This window comes from Phragmites australis, chromosome 22 (assembly GCF_958298935.1).
Source record: "Phragmites australis chromosome 22, lpPhrAust1.1, whole genome shotgun sequence".
NCBI classification, from domain to species: domain Eukaryota; kingdom Viridiplantae; phylum Streptophyta; class Magnoliopsida; order Poales; family Poaceae; genus Phragmites; species Phragmites australis.
Genome location: NC_084942.1, coordinates 19,771,378 through 19,789,622, shown reverse-complemented (window position 1 = coordinate 19,789,622; position 18,245 = coordinate 19,771,378). Strand labels below are relative to the sequence as shown.

At 41.1% G+C, this 18,245-nt stretch overlaps 2 protein-coding genes across 2 annotated transcripts; one reads left to right on the top strand and one right to left on the bottom strand.

The window, feature by feature from the left end:
• The first annotated feature begins 497 nt into the window (after window positions 1–497).
• Window positions 498–2,797, top strand: LOC133905493 (uncharacterized). The gene is made up of 3 exons (XM_062347299.1): window positions 498–848; window positions 1,582–1,697; window positions 2,198–2,797. The coding sequence occupies exons 1-3, from the start codon at window positions 738–740 to the stop codon at window positions 2,541–2,543; spliced, it is 573 nt and encodes a 190-aa protein (XP_062203283.1). The 5' UTR covers window positions 498–737; the 3' UTR covers window positions 2,544–2,797.
• A 342-nt stretch (window positions 2,798–3,139) lies between these two features.
• LOC133904265 (DNA replication licensing factor MCM7-like) lies at window positions 3,140–8,199 on the bottom strand. The gene is made up of 15 exons (XM_062345724.1): window positions 8,099–8,199; window positions 7,889–7,956; window positions 7,655–7,714; window positions 7,313–7,542; window positions 6,604–6,781; window positions 6,255–6,377; window positions 6,045–6,134; window positions 5,670–5,812; window positions 5,414–5,591; window positions 5,122–5,313; window positions 4,631–4,803; window positions 4,340–4,543; window positions 3,995–4,160; window positions 3,683–3,904; window positions 3,140–3,583 (listed from the first exon to the last, which is right to left on the bottom strand). Exons 1-15 carry the CDS (start codon window positions 8,127–8,129, stop codon window positions 3,479–3,481), a joined length of 2,163 nt encoding a protein of 720 aa, XP_062201708.1. The 5' UTR covers window positions 8,130–8,199; the 3' UTR covers window positions 3,140–3,478.
• Between the last annotated feature and the right edge of the window lie 10,046 nt (window positions 8,200–18,245).

Sequence of the window (18,245 nt, the reverse complement as noted above, 5' to 3'; positions counted from 1 at the left end):
CCATTTGCCAGACACGGTTATCTTCCCTGGAAACAGTTTATGCTTTAGCGGAGCGAGGGAGGGAGCAGAGGAGGGCGTCACGGTAGACGCCGGCTGGCTTGTCGACGAGGCAAGCCACTCGTCCTCGAACACGACGCCCGTGGAGGAGCGCAACGGAGCTCCACGCCCTTGAAGGCGGTCGGGTAGGGAGGGGAGGGGAGGGGACACCGGGGACGGGTGCTCCGTCTTCGCCGCCGGGGCCGGGGCAAGGCGTGAGGCGAGAGGCGAGGACGCGTGTTCTCTGATTTTGCTTTACAAAGTCACCGAAATGCACAATAATATGAGTTATGCGAATAGTATCATACCATTATTTACTATAGTAAAATCTTGTAACAATTTTACTGTTTACAGAGGTACTATAACACATAATATGGTACATTCGTTCTAGACCTAACGATTCAAAAATACGAATATTACAATACTATTCCCCCAGAAGGGGCAGGGGCAGTCTCGTCATTTCCCCCAGAAGTAGAACACGGGACTAGCACGTGACTATCTCGTGCTCTTCTCTTCTTTCTCTTTCTCGCCAGCGAGGGAAATCAAACCCTAGAGTCCGCCGTCGCCGCCGGCGACTCTCCGGGATCTCCGGTGACCGCCTCCGCGGATACAGCAATTCCTGCCGCGAGACTGAAGCCCCCTTGGGTGAGGGATTTTCGGGGGCGAGGTGGGTGATTTGGGGGCGAAGGAGGAGGCGGAGGATGGGATCGTCGTCGAAGGTGGTGCGGCCGGAGGAGGTGCTTGAGTCGCTGAAGAATGACGGCACCATCGACGCTCTCCGCATGAAGATCATCGCCCAGCTCAAGGCAAACGTGCGTACTGGCCGCCCTTCCTCTCCCAATCCCCTCCTGAGCCTTTTGAGACTTTTTTTTTGTGCTCATTTTTATGTTAAAAATTATTTCGTGCTGTATGGTGGGGAAGCATTACACGGCTACAAAATCAGTTCCAGCTCAAGGTGGTTAACCCTGCTTAGGAGAGATGGTTTTAGTGTTTTAACTCTGTTGCGCTGTGCTGCGGGACAGTCTGAATTCATGCTTTGCTGAATTGCTGTCCAGGTTGAGTGCACTGTATGTAACTGATGGAATTGTGAAGTCCTGTATGTAACTGATGGAATTGTGAATACAATTAACTAGAGCTTAGTTGCTTAGGTAATTGCAAGTTCCAGTTCGTGATCATACATGTCCCTTGAGACCTTTTAACAGGGAATTGGTTTCAATGAGAATTTGGGTATTTAATTATCCTTTAGTATCGGTTGGCACTTGTTGTTTGCTCGACAGTTTCATTCTCTTTTTTCCTCCTATCAACATGATGTTTTCAGAAACAATTCTTTTTTCCCCCTTATTAGCATGCGGTTTCTAGTGTGCGCGCGTATAGATATGTAGTGTGATGATCTTTCTTAACAATGCAGCATACAGAGTTTTCTACAGCGCCTTATGTTATACATGTCCTTCCTCACGTTCTAGACATCGCTCTGTCAGATTCACTTGACCAATGAGCTAGTGGGAAGTGGGAATTTGGCATTGAACTTTCTAAAATTTATTTCAGGAGGATATGAAGAAAAACACTATGATGATGGTGGAGCAAAGCAAAGTACTGAATACTCCTGGAGCTGAGAAAAAGACCAAGAGGGAGTTATTTGATGCACTTCGGCAGGAACTGGAGTAAGCTCGTCTTTTCTGTACCACTCACTAACATTGCATCATATTGAACAAACAGATTATGCTCAGTAGCAGTTCATTGCTTGGTTTGTATTTGGTCTGTAGCAGTAGAGTGCTTATCTGTATGTTATCAATTGTTCTGATGCTCAGTAGCAATTTTTTACTAAAAAATATGTATAAGTTTGACTCTATAGAAATCTCCAAGATAACTCATCTGCCTAGCATATCATCTGCTGATTGCTGCTTGTTCGAAAAGTAGTAATGATCTAGCTCCCATTATTTTACTTGATCTTGTACTATTCTGATGTATTGTTTGTACTGTGGGAAGTCCAAATTTACATTATCTGCATTTGGCGCACAGTTTGCAGCTTCATATCTGAGAAGATGGATAATCTTTGTCACTAGAATAAATTTTAACATTATTCCCAGCTTCTTCTTGCCTCAAGCAGAAGGAATATTTCATCAAAGATACAAAGGAATGTTAACTGCTTTATGCAACGCAGAACTCCAGTCCTTGAGAAAGCTTCGAAGGCTGTTTGGGAGCTGATACTTGACAGTGGCGGATTAGGGAAAGAAATAACCGAGACTGTGGAGAAAGTCTTCTGCCGGCTCAGTGGAATCGACAAGATGCCGCCTCCGCCTTCAGCAGCTGGTGCTCATCAAGAGAAAGATGACATAGCTATTGATGAAGGTGAGAAGAGCAAGGAGATGGATGTTTCTGAACCATCACCATCATCATCAAGAAAGAGACCCTTCAGTGACCTCAGCCGGAAAGGAGGAAGTGCTGTACCAAATGGCAGCGCTACAGACCAGCGTGATGAGTCTGAGTATGGCAACCTGAAGATGTGATGTTTATTTGTGCTGTAATTTTTAGTTCTTAGTGGGTGAAGTAGCTTTGGTGCTTGAATGGTAAGAAGTTGATGTAGGTTACATCTAGAGGTGTATGTTATATTGATTGATATATGCATTATATACTTCCTGTTTATGCTTGTCAAGTTATGTAAGTGACTTCTATAGGATGTTTTGACTTTCAAGAAAGCTGATTATCCTTAAGTTCCATCTTCTGAATATAGAACGACTTGGGTTGTGGTGATTGTGTTGAAGCTAAAACTATCCACTTTCAAGTTGTTAAACACTTCAATATTTATTCCTTTTCTCAGCCAGGTTTTCATGAGCAATCACCAAAAGATCTAATTAGGCATCCCTCCCGTCACAATTTTTTCCTATATTCTTGATTCTGCTTATATATAGATAAATTCTTACATTTCGTAAATTTGGGTTTAGCAACTTGCCGACTAGGATCGACTTAATACCTTAATAGTGCTCATTTGTCACGTTTACATTATCATCCTATTTCACTGAAATCGGCTGAAATCATGAACCCTCACTACCAGATCATGGTGTCTTGGATTGCTTTTCAACAGCATAAAGTAAAATGGAAGAAATGGCCTAATGCGGCAGCAATGAATATGGAAACACAACATAATACATGTACACTACACTTAGGTGCCAAGTGTTAAACAAGATGGTTAATAAAGGACGGCTGCTCCTAAGGTGCACAATAATGATGGCTCTATTAGTACAATTATCACAGGCTTGTACCCAGCATATAATGATTTAACATCATGAAATAGTACATTGGCTATCACTAGTACTTTTCCATCTTGTTAGGCCTATCAATGGTGTTCCTCGCGCTGGTCGCAAATCATGAAGCTTCAAACTCTTAATGTCGCATCATGTGCTCATGATGGAATGTTAGAAGGTGATCAAGATCGATCTCTGCATCATGCGTCGATGAAGTGGATGTCGAAGGTGCTTGGATGGATCTGCCACACATTCAGGGACGCATACTCCTCCAAGCATTCCTTCAGTTGAGCCTCACTGTACCCCTGTTTTCACAATCATATGAGCAGAAGCCAACTTTTTGTTAGCGATCAGGCCACAATGAGTTGTATCACTGGTAACAATTAATGTATGTAGAATTGCACCTTTCTGGAGATCAAGTTAAGAGCATGAGCATATCTCACATCCATGTTGTTCGTCCTTGCCGCTTCATCTCTCAGGATGGAATATATGTCAGAAATCGCATCCAGCCCAGACCGCTGCCGGTCATCCGAGTACAACGAGTACTTGGACATCTGCATTAGTCGCAGTGCTTCATCAACATCACTCTGAGCTACAGTTTCTGAAAACCTAAGCCTCGCCAAGGCCTGAAATAAGCAAGCAACATCATGTTTAAAAAGATATATTTTCACATATTAGTGTTACTAAAAAAGGGAACAAAGTGGGAGTTTACTTACAATAGAAATGCGGAGTATGCTCAAGAGTGTCCTGATGGTTGTGTAGGAATGTGGTGCATTCGACTTTGCTTCCTCTTGGCGGATGCTGGAATATGCAGTTGCAATGTATTCCTCGAGCTCACGAGGAACACAAGGAACGATTCTTCTTGCGGCAGATATGTATGCTCTGTGATCAGATCAAGATTGTTAAATAGCAAGACATATTATAGAATACAAAGATACTACACAATGATTGTAATTCAGTCTTTAAGCTTCTCTCATTTCCTAAACCAACTTAAGTGTCGGCAATTCAACTTTGAAATTAAGTCAATACAAATAACGCAACTCCAGGAATAGTGTACTTGCCTAAGAACAGATGGTTCAAGTGGTGTGAACCCCAGCGCCGGTGATTCAAGATTTTGATGTACATGAACAACATGTCTTGCCATTTCAAGATCAGTTTCCATGTCTGCACGATCCAGGATCAGCCAAAGGAGGTCGAAACGAGACAGAAGCGCTGGAGGTAGATTTATGTTCTCAGCTGGAGTCCTCCTCATATCGTACCTTCCCCTGAATGGTTAAAGCCAATTGCCATTGTCAATCAATGTAATTTTCTTTGCTATCCTTTAGAAAAAAAATATTCAGATCAAATCTTGCCATGCTGGATTTGCAGCAGCCAGAAGTGCAGTTCTTGCATTAAGAGAGGTGGTGATGCCAGCCTTGGCAATGCTAACTGTTTGCTGCTCCATCACCTCATGAATAGCTGTCCTATCCGACTCTTCCATCTTGTCAAACTCATCTATAGCACAAATACCCATGTCTGCCAGCACCTGAAACCCAAGAGTTTGCACTATGAGATTAATCACTAGTATGATTGCATGCATGTGCTCTACACCAAATGAATTGTTTTTGTTGTCCTAGTATATTTTGTAGTGTTAAGGAGACAACTCTACACAAGAATGAAATGGAATGTTTACCAGTAAGACGCATGTATGAAATCTCAACTGGTGATTTCATTTAAATTAACAGATTTTCTTAACAGCTCACGTCAGGATTGGATAGAAAAGTTCATATATACACTTGTGAAAGCACGCCTGCAGTTCACTAGAAATACAGTAAAAGATGTCATCGTAAGGTCTCAGTCTTACCAGTGCTCCACCCTCGAGGACAAACTCATTTGTAACTGGATCTTTCTGGACAGCAGCAGTAAGACCGACACCACTGCTCCCACGTCCAGTGGTGTACACTCCTCTTGGAGCAACATTGATGATATGCTTCAGAAGTTGACTCTTTGCAACACCAGGATCTCCCATCAGGCATATGTGCAGGTCTCCTCTGATCTGTACATTTACACAGCCAATGTGGAGATGTGAGCAGTTGGAGAGAGGCAAAGCAACAGTGGAATATACAAGTCATCCTGAATCCTAACAGCATGCATACCTTCATGCCATCTGCGAGCTTCCGATGGGGTGCGCCAACAAGTAGCAACAGCAGTGCTTTTTTGACATCTTCATGTCCAAATATTTCAGGTGCCAAGGACCTTGCCAACTTACTGTAGATGTCACCATCCTCAGCCAATCGGTCAATTTGTTCTTGTTCATCACCTTTAAGTTCATATCTGCAATAGTTTACAATTGCTAATCAGACAGCTGCTGAAGACAAGTAGGTTGCGCGGCATAGGTTTTAGATGACCTACTCTTCGTATTTTTTCTTGAAATGGGTGATAGACATTGTTTCCAAGTAAGTATCAGCAACTAATCCTGCACGCATTGCTCTAAATCCATAGTATGGCATAGGGAGAAAAATGCCTGACATCTCAACCACATCTCCAGGTGCAACCTGATGATGACAACATTTAGTTACTTGGTTGTATTACTGAATATCTCTAGTGAGCTTTTTGTGCTCACGAGAGCATTTAATTACCTAATTTAGTAAACCAAAAGCAGAAATCTGAAAGAAACTTCCTTTCAACTCTAAACATGTAACTATATCAGAAAAGTAGAAGGTACTATGCTGCAAAGCAACACGAAGTAGACTGCTAAAGTGAAACAAAAGCTGCAATTTCCTTTACCTTTCTAGTCAGCTCTCCTCTTAGATGAACAGTCAGAGAACGAGGGATGTGGCCCTTCGGCACATGCTCTGCTAACTCTTGGAGCTTCACCTGCAAGACAATGTCGTTGTTTTATGGAAGTGGAATCTAAAATATGCCTAAATTTGAGCTGGTCTTTTCCACTGAAGAAAGATAGCCATGCCTGACCAGATTGTGTAGAAAGGTTATTACCTCCTGAAATTTCAAAAATTTTGATGCTCGCAGTTGAAGGATTAGATTCCCCTTTGCTTTGTTCAGCTTGCATCGTTGAGATGGGCATTCAAAGAGAGGCATAAAGACTCTAGCAGTCACTTCCTGTCAAATTCAAAACAATAGTTTTTAACATTCATTCTAAATAGAACTTTGGGACGGAGAAAGTGCTACGTCTGCAGCTCAGCATAGAAAGTAGTACATTCTTCGATGTACAAGGCAAAAAAAATGCACTTAGGAATATCCTACAGTACTCTAAGATGATTTATTATACAAGGTCAAAACATCATGACTAATCATCAAAAAGGAAACCTGAAAAGAGATCAAATACCTGGTATATCTCAAAACCACATTCTTCACATGTATAAACAGCAACCTGCATCAAGGGCTTCACATCTGAACAGCGAGTTACAATTCCAGATATTTTCACAAGCTGCCCAATGTTGGATGCCTTCACTTGCCTAATTGTGTGTGGAGTCACCTTTGAGAATGCCTTGATGTAAACCTCACTACAATGCCAAAACAAAATCATGTTAGATAAAGATCAAGAAAGCCTAATAATTGGATAGAAAGGAAATATCTTTTTGTTTAGGATAGAGGAAAATTCATTAGAGTACAGTTTCAATGAAAGGTACTGAATTGGGTAGCTCCAAGCATCTATAAGAGTCAGAGAAAGTCTTATCAAGAATGTAAAACACATTTGATCATATCTAGAGGAAATACCTTGTTACATCACAATGTCGATAAAAGCACAAGCTTGCAGGGCATGTTTATATTATCTGAATCACTCAGTGGTTACCATTGCCAACATGTCCTATCAAACCAGAGCATATGCCTAGATTTAACTATCAGCAGTAATTTGCATATGAGAGGATAAAAGGTAGTTCAAATTCGGCAGTATCAACACTAATTTGGTGTATCATCTTCGCAACATGCAAAGTTGTTTCTACTCTATATGAATCATAACCGCCAGCCTATTTTGTTAACCAATTTACCTAAAATCCAGTACAGTAAGAAAATTTTAGGAGCACCATACTTACAAGAACCGTTTGATCTCTGGTGGCATCCTTTGGAGAGGATCGGTACCGTCGGCGCCGCCGTCCGCCCCCTCATCCACACGCTGCGTCATCAGGATGTCCCGGTCCTCGTCGACGATGAACGCCTCCGTGGGCTCCGGCATGAGCTCGTCAACGGCCTCTGCGAAGATGCCGATGTAACGCCGCGTGTTCTCGGTGACCCGCTGCAAGAACTCCTCATCCACATCCTTATACTGCACAACAACAAAAACCATTTCGCACCAAAAATCACATATTACGCACCCCCGCACATTCGCTCAAGAAAAAGAAAATAAATTGGATTTTGCGGAGGTGGGGAATTGGTACATGGAACAGGTCATCAAGCTCGATCTGGACCGCGCGGATCTTCCGGTTCGCGACATCTTGCTAGAACCAGAGAGAAATCATCGTGAAATTGCAAAGCAAAATTGGATCTTTTTTCGATAAGGGAAGGTTTATTGATTCATATTGTTACAACAAGAGATTACAAGCAATAGAAGCCGCTCCCGGCCTCAATTGGATCTTGAAGGCCCTAGAACACAGGGAAGAGATCATCCTTACCAGGAGGTTCAGGTACTTGGGCTCGCCGCGGGGGCCAGCGAAGTTGGTCAGGAAGTCCTTGGCTAGCGCTGCAGAGAGACAAACCAAACACCACGAACCAACACGCCGTCAGCGAATGTTCTAGAAGCTTCCGGGAACGTGCCGCGAACGCCAGCAAGAAACGACTCCAGGAGCATCTGGAGGGAGCGACCCCGCCAGAGTAGCACGCACCTTTGTCGGCGGCGAAGTCGGGGGTCTTCATCCCGGCGATGGTGACAGCGGCGGCGGCGGGGAGGAGGAAGAAGGGAGGGAGGCGGGAAAGGGTTCTGGAGAATGGCGGGAGGAGGGGAATAAGAGGAGGGGTTTTGGCGGGAAGGGAGGGGGCGGCGTGGCGGGAAGCCTAGATGGGCCCGAAGAACAAATGGGCCCTCGAATTGGGCTGTTTTGCCCTGCAAGTTTGGCGAGTAGCCCAGCACTGACGCATGTGCCTGCTTCTGGGATTTGAACTTTTTTATTTTTATATTTTTTAAATAAAAATACAGATATATTCATCTGTTTCGAAAAATTATAAATCTAGAGTAATGCCGCCTGTTGCAAGACTACAGGCCACTCGTCGCCCGTTGGTGGTAGGTTTAAAAATCAAAACAATATTACCTTCTATTGCTCTTAAAATTCAAAACACTATTGAAATAGTGATGAAAAATTCTAAAAACATTATGTAATATAAAGGATGCTATCATCTAGCTCTTTAAATAATCAATTGTGTAATATCTTTTTTTTCTCATTGTAAAAGTCATATTTTTGTCTAAATATTTTTTTAAGAGCTAGAAGATAGTATCCTCTACATCACATAATTATTTTATATTTTTTAATGACAATTTTGATAGTGTTTTGAATTTTGAGAGTATTGAAATGCAAAAAAAATTATTTTAAACATGTTTCTCATTGGAAGGACGGCATGTTCTCACCCTTCCAACAGGCGACAGAACTCTAGATCAGCAATTTTTAAAATTAATTTATATATTTTTAATTTTTATTTAAAATATAAAATAAAAATCGAATTTGATTTTGTTTCGATTCATTTTCTGGGTGGCGGTTTTACATTTCTCTGTTCCTATGACAATATCTTTACCCTAAGACAATTCTATGCATTTAATTTTCACATTCATATTTACGACAGACCCACCTAGAAATTATTTTATCAAATTATAATATTCAATAAAAATTATTTCACATAAATTTTGTGGGAATCAAACCTCATCCATTATCCACAAAACTCGAGTGTCTTAGACTTCTCAAACTTATTATAAGGCGTTCACATTTATAAACAAAATTCTTCTATAAAATAAGCATTGAAAATCTAATATGTACCTCCTCGCAAAGAAATTATAAAATACCCACCTACTATAGAAGCACATGCTTTGTTTTAGCTTTTAAAAATAAACACTCTATAGATAGGATGTATATGAGAAAACTTCTTTTGTTTCACGATATTTATCCATAACTGCCACTCATATATGTCAAAAATCATTTGTCTAGAAAAAGATAATGAGAAATAACCAAAAATACCACTATTAAATGGTATGATGATTGTTTAACCTCTTTCACGCCATTAAAAGTAGTAGAGTAGAAAAACAAAGGTACAAATTTCCTTTTTTTTCCTCAATGAATAGAAATTTTGAAACAAGACCCTCGAAAGAAGGGACAAATACTATGAAATAGATGGAGTTCAATTTTCCTGCCAATACTTAATCGCAAATTTGCTAACCACAATTGTCTATACTTTGATTGGATTGTCAAGACAGGACAGGTATGACGATCTCTTTACTAAGAAAGTAATATGCGAAGTATGCATTTGATTATCATGTTCATATTTATGGTTGAGCCACCTAGAGATTATTGTATCAAATCATAATCTTCAATAAAATCGTTTTAACAATAAAATCGTTTTAACATGAATTTTGTGGGAATCAAACCACATCCGTTAGCTAGAAAACTCGAGTGTCATAGACTTCTCAGATTCATTATAAGGCGTTCATATGCCTATAAACAATGTTCTTCGATAAAATAAGCATTGAAAATCTAATCTGCGCCTCTCACAAAGAAATAATAAAATGTCCGGCCAATTATAGAAACACATGCTTTGTTTTAGCTTTTAGAAATAAACACTTTATAGATAGGAGGTAAATGAGAAAACTTCTATTTCACGATATTTACCCATGACTGCCAATCATATATGCCAAAATTCATTTGTCTAGGGAAAGGTAATGAAAAATAACCACAAATACCACTACTATGGTGTGGTAATCGTTTAACCTCTTTCACATCATTAAAAGTAGAGAGTAGAAGTATTACGAAAACTACAGTGTTCTTTTATTTCTCAGTGAATATAAATTTTGAAACAAGACTCTCGAAAGAAGGGACAAATATTATGGAACAGTTAGAGTTCCATTTTCCTATCATTAATTAATCCATGGAATCGAAAAAAAAAAGACAGACAAAGCGGAGTGTGTTTTCAAGCTATCAGCGCCCGGCAACTATAACTTGCAGATGATTCCTTGTTCATGTAAATTTTCCACAACTTTATCCTTCTCTCTTTTTTTATGCCATCCACAACTTTATCCTTTATCCTCGCCAAAAAAAATCTTTTTATCGTAGCCCTGGTTTTGTCAACTTCATTTAATTTCTTGGTCTAGCCTATCCAGGAATCGAATAAAATTGTGGAGGGTTGGTTGGTGGATTTTGTCAACACAAGAGAGAGAGAGAGAGAGAGAGAGAAAACTTGAGATGCCAGACATGGATGCATGCACTTGGAAAGCCACCATCACAATCGAACACCACTAGACACCAAAAATTCTCAAACCGTGAGTACCACCTGCAGGATCTGATGCTGGCACTGCTAGTTACAGTTAGTACCAGGGTTTCAAATCTTCAATTTTTTTCTTCTTTTGCTGATATAGGGTTTCAAATCTTGTGATTTCTCGAATATAAATTTACTCCGGTTGGTGTCCGCTCCGTAATTTCTCGAATATAAATTTATCATTCAAACTCAACACATCGAACATGCCAGGAAGCAGCATGTTCTGCCTGTCACCGGCATGGTTCAAGATTTTTTTGTGATAATCTGTAATTTGGAACATTCGTTGGTGCTTCCAAGATTGGGACCCTTCTCGAGTTAGGCCTAAACCTTAAACGTGGTCGGAAAGGAGAAAAAGATTGAGCAAATCAGCGCACTGCAACATGCCAAAGTGGCCACTGGATTCAAGCACGTTTACTGTGCTCTTTTGAGAGACAAGCCATGGCCCACATGGCTTTCTTAGTTTCTTTTGTTAGTCCTCTCTAACTTAGAGAAGCAGCCATGAATTTTTAGCACAACATTTTTTTTCTTTTATTTGATATATCTACTATTAGTTAGGTTGTCACAACTTTGTTGGTAACCTAAAAAAGATTAGATTCTTTTTTTGGGGACTAAGAAATCTAGCTTCTTGATCTTGATTTATAATTGCATACATGTGGTTCTTGTGTTTGGTTCATGGAGATTGTGATATGAATTGTCATTTAAAACCTTGTGTTAGTTTTCCTCTCGTCTGGTGATCAGAAGGAATCCACTTAGAAAGAAGATTGTGGAGGCTTAGTTTTTAAATGGCTGCTTAGCAAAGCTCCTTTTGCACCATGGAAAGAGAGAGATGCATGCTTTTACTTTCGAGTAATGGATGCACCATAAGAAAATTAAGTCAAAAAACATGTACTAGCAAAGGAGGAAGACGTGGCACTCTCTGCTTGCTGAGAAGTTTCCAATTTCACAATGTGTTGCCCAACATTTCGATTACTTAAATTCGTGTAGGATAACCCTATATATTGAGCTGAAGTGTTATTGCACCAATGGAAAAAAGGCCATAAAGCAGGATCAGACAGTGTACTCCAATTGTTTCTGAATGTTTAGGGAGAGAAACGAACATCAGCTGATTGTTTTGGTTCCAACGGAATGGGTAGATTAATTCAGAAACTGGCCTGGTTGGGTTGACTGGTGTGGCCGCCATACAAGCATGCATCCAAAATTAAGCGGCTAATAGATTTGGAATGAAGAACGTAAGGAGGATATGGCTTGGTTTACCTGTCTAATTTCCGTTGAAATTTGATCATCTAGTATTTATTATAGGAATAACGGGCGTTCATTCGTTTCCAGTACTCCTATGTGACTTTAGCTTTCTATGAAGTCACTTTATAATAGAGTATGTTACGTGTTACGTTAAGGACGGTGAAACACATGCAATGCACTAAACAGCTTGGTACGAGTCATTTTCCGAAAGACATTTGGCATACACTTTCAGTGATTTTTTTAATCTGATAAGCATCATCTCTCGTTGCAATATGGAATATTCGGATAGAGCAAAAAGATGAAAGAACCTTGAAAATATATCTACTAATATAGTGGGTTCTTAGTCTTCGACAACACCGACGAAACCTTCCTCAGTATTTGGCGTGAATAAAGGCCTATTTGTTTTTATTATAATTCTAATAATTCAAATTATGACTCTATAATTAAAATTTGGATGGTTAGAATCTAGATTGTACAATTTAAAACAAATAGCACCAAATATTATAATCTCTTCCCCTCCCTCCCCGCGCTCAGGGGGCTTGCTGGATAGTCTCCCCTCCCTCTTCTCGCTTTGCTTTGACAAAGCCATGTCGTCACGAGGCTGCCGGCCTATGCCCAAGCCGGACAGCAACTCCACACCATGAAGCACCTCCTCTCTGCTCCTTGGGAGGCACATCCGCATAGTCTCTTTCTCTGTCAAGAAACCAGCATTCTTATTCTCTCTCCAACTCCTGCTCTCTTCTCTCTCTTGCCATTTTCCCTCTCGACTGAGTGAAAGCATGCAGTAGCTGCTCATCGTCGCTGCACCTGGGATACCAAATCCACCACTATCACACCATCGGGGGCCTCTCAGCTCCACTCCAGCCTCATCCGCCTGCTGTAAGATCCCGTGCCACAGGTTCTCCTATACCTTCAATAATACGTATAATATAATAGTTGTAGTATCACAGTCAAATTTTGTACATAATTATTAAAGTTATAGAGTACAAAAAATTATAAACTATAACGTACACATTACAAACCTAGCCAAGCGATCAACTAAAACACAACGGAAAATAAAGACCCAAGCCACAAGCAGCTAGGACGTGAATATGACTTCTAGGACTACTCTTCATCCTCACATTCACCTCCGGCGAAGTCGGTATCAGTTTCTTTATCTGAATGACAGCAAGAATGAGTACGGAAAGTACTCAACAAGTCATATACTATTCCGAGTGTTTGATAGATGCATAAGAGATGAAACAAGGACAAGGCTTTACAGTTTAGTTTTAAGCGTAAAGCAGTTTTATGCAAGTATTCCATTGTATTATCTAGCTTGACTTGAAAATAATTTGAATAGTTCAAATCAGGTAACAGACTATATCTGAGGGGTTTTCGGTCCTGGGAGGAGCTACACCTCGCTCCGCAGTCCCTATTATCACATCTAGTGTACCTCTAATACTACACAGCTTCTGGTGGATTAAGCTAGGAATCTCATCATACGGATATCTAGTCCACACACTCACTCATCAAGACACACACACCCAGAGTCTAGCCACAACGGTTATTGCAATCGTATCTCCATGACCGTGGATACGGCTATTCGAATAGGTTTATACTCTACAGAGGTTATACACTGTACCCACGCGATATGCTTAGCCTCCAACCGTTGCAAGCAGAGGAGCAAATCATACCGAAACATTTCAATCACCTTTCTTGTTAAGCTTTTCTACGAGATTTACCCCAAGTACTAGTGGTCTTGTACTGAACGCTAGGTTCCATTTTTAAACATTTGCTGGTCTCTACATGCTCAAATAGAGGGCCACATAATCACTTGACTCCTCACTGCTCTCAGCCTCATAGTAGAATGCCCAACTCAGTCCGGTGAAGCAGAAGTCATGTCCTGCCTATTCAGAATATATGGTTGCACGAGGGTGGCTAAGCATGATGGTGCAATGACTCGGTCTTTAAATGGCCAGAACAAATATATTCTTGCAATGAACACCATAGAGGTGACTCAAGCCCCTATGAGCATCCTCATCTAAAGTACTACTCCACCTACCCCCGTCAAATAGTTTTCACTATTTGTACGTATCACTCACCATATCCCACACGACATCAAGAATTTTACAATCATTATGGAATTCACAACCACCAAAGATTCATGGTATATGAGTTATCATTGACAACGGTAAATCTTATCTCTGAGGAGATATGTTTTTTTTTAAAAGCGGTGTCTCCGAGGAGATGTATTTAATCCTAAGCATGCTTGATATCAACAGGTATCCTAGGGTGATATGCATTTTGGATGATAATATTTATGGCATGGTCAGTGTTTGATAGGATTAACTACTATAAGCAATTTGTAAAAGCGCAATATATAGCACATGCGATATAAGTCTAGTTTTAAGTTGATCATGTAGATTAATTGAAAACATAGATCCAATATGATCAATGAGATATGACTTGCCTTCTCAGAGGTTTTCTTCAAAGTCTTGGTTGTAGTCAGGATCTTCCTCGCTCCTGACGCTTCCTGCGTAGCTCTCGCAGAATTCTGACGGTTCTATAATTGCGACCATGATCAGTAACAAGCTATACTAGAGAAGAAGAAAATTAACACCAATGAAAAGCCAAATGAGTCCTAATGGATATCACAATGTGATAGATGGGTAGATCTCAAATTTAGATGCACTTAACTGGGAGGTGCTAACCTGCAAAGAAAAGGGGGCCTGAGACACCCTGGACATCACGACACGAAGGCCAGCCTCACACACAAAGCATACGCATGCCGGTGATGAGTGATTTGCACGACTGTGGAAACAAGAGCATGGCGGCTCATAGCTACGATCTAAGAGAGAGAGAGAGAGAGAGAGAGAGAGAGAGAGAGAGAGCTTGGGTGGCTATACTCTACCTATGTGGACACACGAGGGGACTGGGAGGCTCACCAAGCGCAAGAACGGCGATGAGCGAGGCGGTGGCTGGCGATTCGTCGAAGAGGCGGTGGCGGCACTACTCAACTATTGGCTCGGGCAGGCTCCCGTGGGGCTTCTGGCGAATGGACGGTGGCACAGGGACGACGACAAGGTCCTGAGACTCCTCGGCAGCACGTGGTCGGTGGCTCGACAATGACGATGAAATGGGGGGAAATGGGAAGAAGATAGGCTGGGGCTGCGCTATTTTATAGCGGGGGAGGGAGCTGCAGAGAGGCGATGCACGCATGTGATGTCGGACGGACGTCAGCAGGCAATGCAACGATGAGGTGGCGGGGCGGCGCCCACTGCGTTTCCCACGGTGTGGGCGCTCTGCACCGTCCATGCGCAGGGGGGCGCAAAAGTCGCACAGCATGGGCGCGCGAGCATGGCCGGAGAGAGAGCGGGAGAGAAAGAAGAGAGTGGGAGAAGTGGAGGTCGGTCGAGGTGCACAGGGATATTTCCCAGAGGAGGCGACTGCCGCGGTGGCGAGAGGCGCGGCCTCGCGCTGGAGGAAGAAGGAGGAGAGGGCGCGACGGGCAGCGGTTGGATGCGCGACACGTGGATAGCCGAACGTGAATGGGCGTGGACGAGCACATGGGAGCAGGCCGGCGCTATGCGAGCTGGGCTGAGGGGCGCGATGGCAGCCTAGCACGGGAAATAAGGAGAGGGGAAGGAAAGAAGAAGAAGGCCAGCTGGATGGGCTGAGAAAGAGAGGGAGAGGAGGAAATCCGGCATGGGGAGAAATGGAAGAAAAGAAGGAAAAGAAAAGAAAAAAAAATGAGAATGAAGTTTAAAATAAATTCAAATGGACTATTTGGATTTAGTTTTGACATTGGATTAGGATCAACTCATTTAAACATATTTGAACTATAATTTGGACTTGGATCTTGAGATTCTGAAGACGATTTAAATCAAAGGATTTGAATTCAAATTAGATTTAAGCTAAATATAATCTAAGAGTAGATTTGAAATGGAGAGATATTCGATTTCAAACCTCCACATAAAGAACCATAAAGATCTCAAACCAATGCATATGAATTAATTTAATGCAGTGATTATTTTGAAATTGATTCTAGTGCACTTAATATATATGAATGCATACATATTGGTATATATACATTCATATACATATTTCCTTAATCTTAGTTAGCCTAACTAATCATAAAAGTTTAAATTTAGAGTGAAATTTATAATTAATTTAACATGTTTAAACTCAGGATGTTACACCTGCTCCCCACCTCCTTCCCCGTCTCCCAGCAGCCAAGCGTTGTTGTTGATGCCTTCCTCTTCATCGACCATCGTTGCCTAAGTAGCAGCTCATCGTCATCGTCACCGATTTTCCAGCCTCCCCAATTACCAGAGCTCAGTCATACACCTCTACCGCGAACCCCATCGCCCTTTCCTCCTCTAGTCATGTTCGCGATGCATGCAACTGTTTTCCTTGCTGCCGTCCGCGGATCGAACCACCTTTGCCTCCGAAATTGTGAAGCATGGGGACCGAGCATGAGTGTTGCATGGTAGAGGAGATCGACGAGCGACGTGGTGAGGTGGGCCGATGGTCGGCGCCTAGTAGGTGGGCAAGGAGGCGGCCAGAGTGCACGAAGCTTGACACCGCCTTCCCGAGCTCGATCGGCGACGGTGTCAGGGATGTGCTGCTGTAGTGAGGGAACAACAAGTGGTTGCCATCCGGCGCAACTCAGCTGCTGCGACATTGTCCACCTGCCGCCGGGTTGTGCACGGGAGAAGCAGGGAGAGAGCGAAGGGAGGAAAAAAACAAAATATTATGTTTGTAATGACAAGGGTGAGTAAATATGTGTCATAATCCACGATCCATAATTCAAAAGCAGTCTTTCCCTATATTATAGATTATGGCAATCTTCCTCCAGTTTGTGGAACCTGATTATAGAATCGGCTTATTTTTTTATTCTAATTTTAAAATTAGAATCCTGAAATCATAATAAAAAACAATTAGGCTCTAAGCAAACCCACTAGTTAAATTTTTTTTGCTTAATCAACATATGTTTTTACTACCTAACTAAATCTTTCACAATTATGCTACAAAATCCATTGAAAGATATGACCTCAAAAGGAGCAAATATATTGTTGCTAAGTTAACATCAAAATTCCCTTTTTTTTAGGGTTTTTAATGCTGCATTCCGGTGTGGACCAATCAATTGGCCAAAACATGAGCCATGAGAATCTTGCGACAGTGCTCCTCTTACTGCATCATCATTATTTAGAAAAAAAAGGAATCATGTATATGTGGACGCCCACCGACTATGCAAACCTATTAAATAATAATAATTATTAATGTATATATTTTTTTACTAGGTAGAATGTCACTATTGTCCATGTTTACTATTTAGCCATGCTATTTTAATTTTGTTGCCACTTGGAACTTTCTTGTGAAACTCCCATCTATATATGTTTTTACAGTATCAATAACTCTTTGTCACATTTTGATTTTCTAGCAATTCAACATCTTGGTTTATGTTAAAACTAAAGGTGCAATTCATAACTTAACCATGTTAATTTCTAGAATTATATTCTAAGTTGTAAGCTAACTAGATTAAAATTGAAAGTTCAAAAACAGTAAATTTTTTGCGATTGATTTTCTTTCTTTATCCAAATTTCCACACTACAATAAAAATTTCAAAACCTATTCTAAGCAAGAAATGCATAAAATGTTCATTCTCATGGGCAATCATGGAGGCATCACATTCAAGTGAGGTGGAGCCCACGATGTTAGGCCCTAAACATATATACAAGACCCTAGACAATAATAATTGAGGTGGCCATATTTGTCTCCTTTTTCCTCCTCCGTTTTATCTCCACGAACAAATGAATAAAAGGAGAAAATTCCAGCTCACATATTTGTATGCGGTCTCGTATAATTTGGACTCGTCCTCCCGCATACTATTTTCCCAACGATCATGAATTTCAATGGGAGATTCTTTTCTTGAGCTCATCTGAAACGAATTAATATATTTGGGGTTGAGTGAGTGTGATGCTTTGTTTCTTCTTATATGAGCTTTGGTAGAAATTTCATCATGTTGGTTAGTGAGTGATTAGCATATAAAACTAGGGCTATCATGTGAAAAAGTCAATTGAAATAATTTACTACATGATAACAAATATTATAGACATGATGTTTCTAATTAATCTGTGGTGTGACTACTGTTGCTGAAAATATTCCATCCCATCAATCTCTTGTGCTAGCACGTGTCATCATACACATAGAGAAAAATGGCTGCGTGAATTTTTTCATTTTCCTTTCACAACAAAATACCATATTCGTTTTCAAAGAAATTATAACGGCTTTCAATTA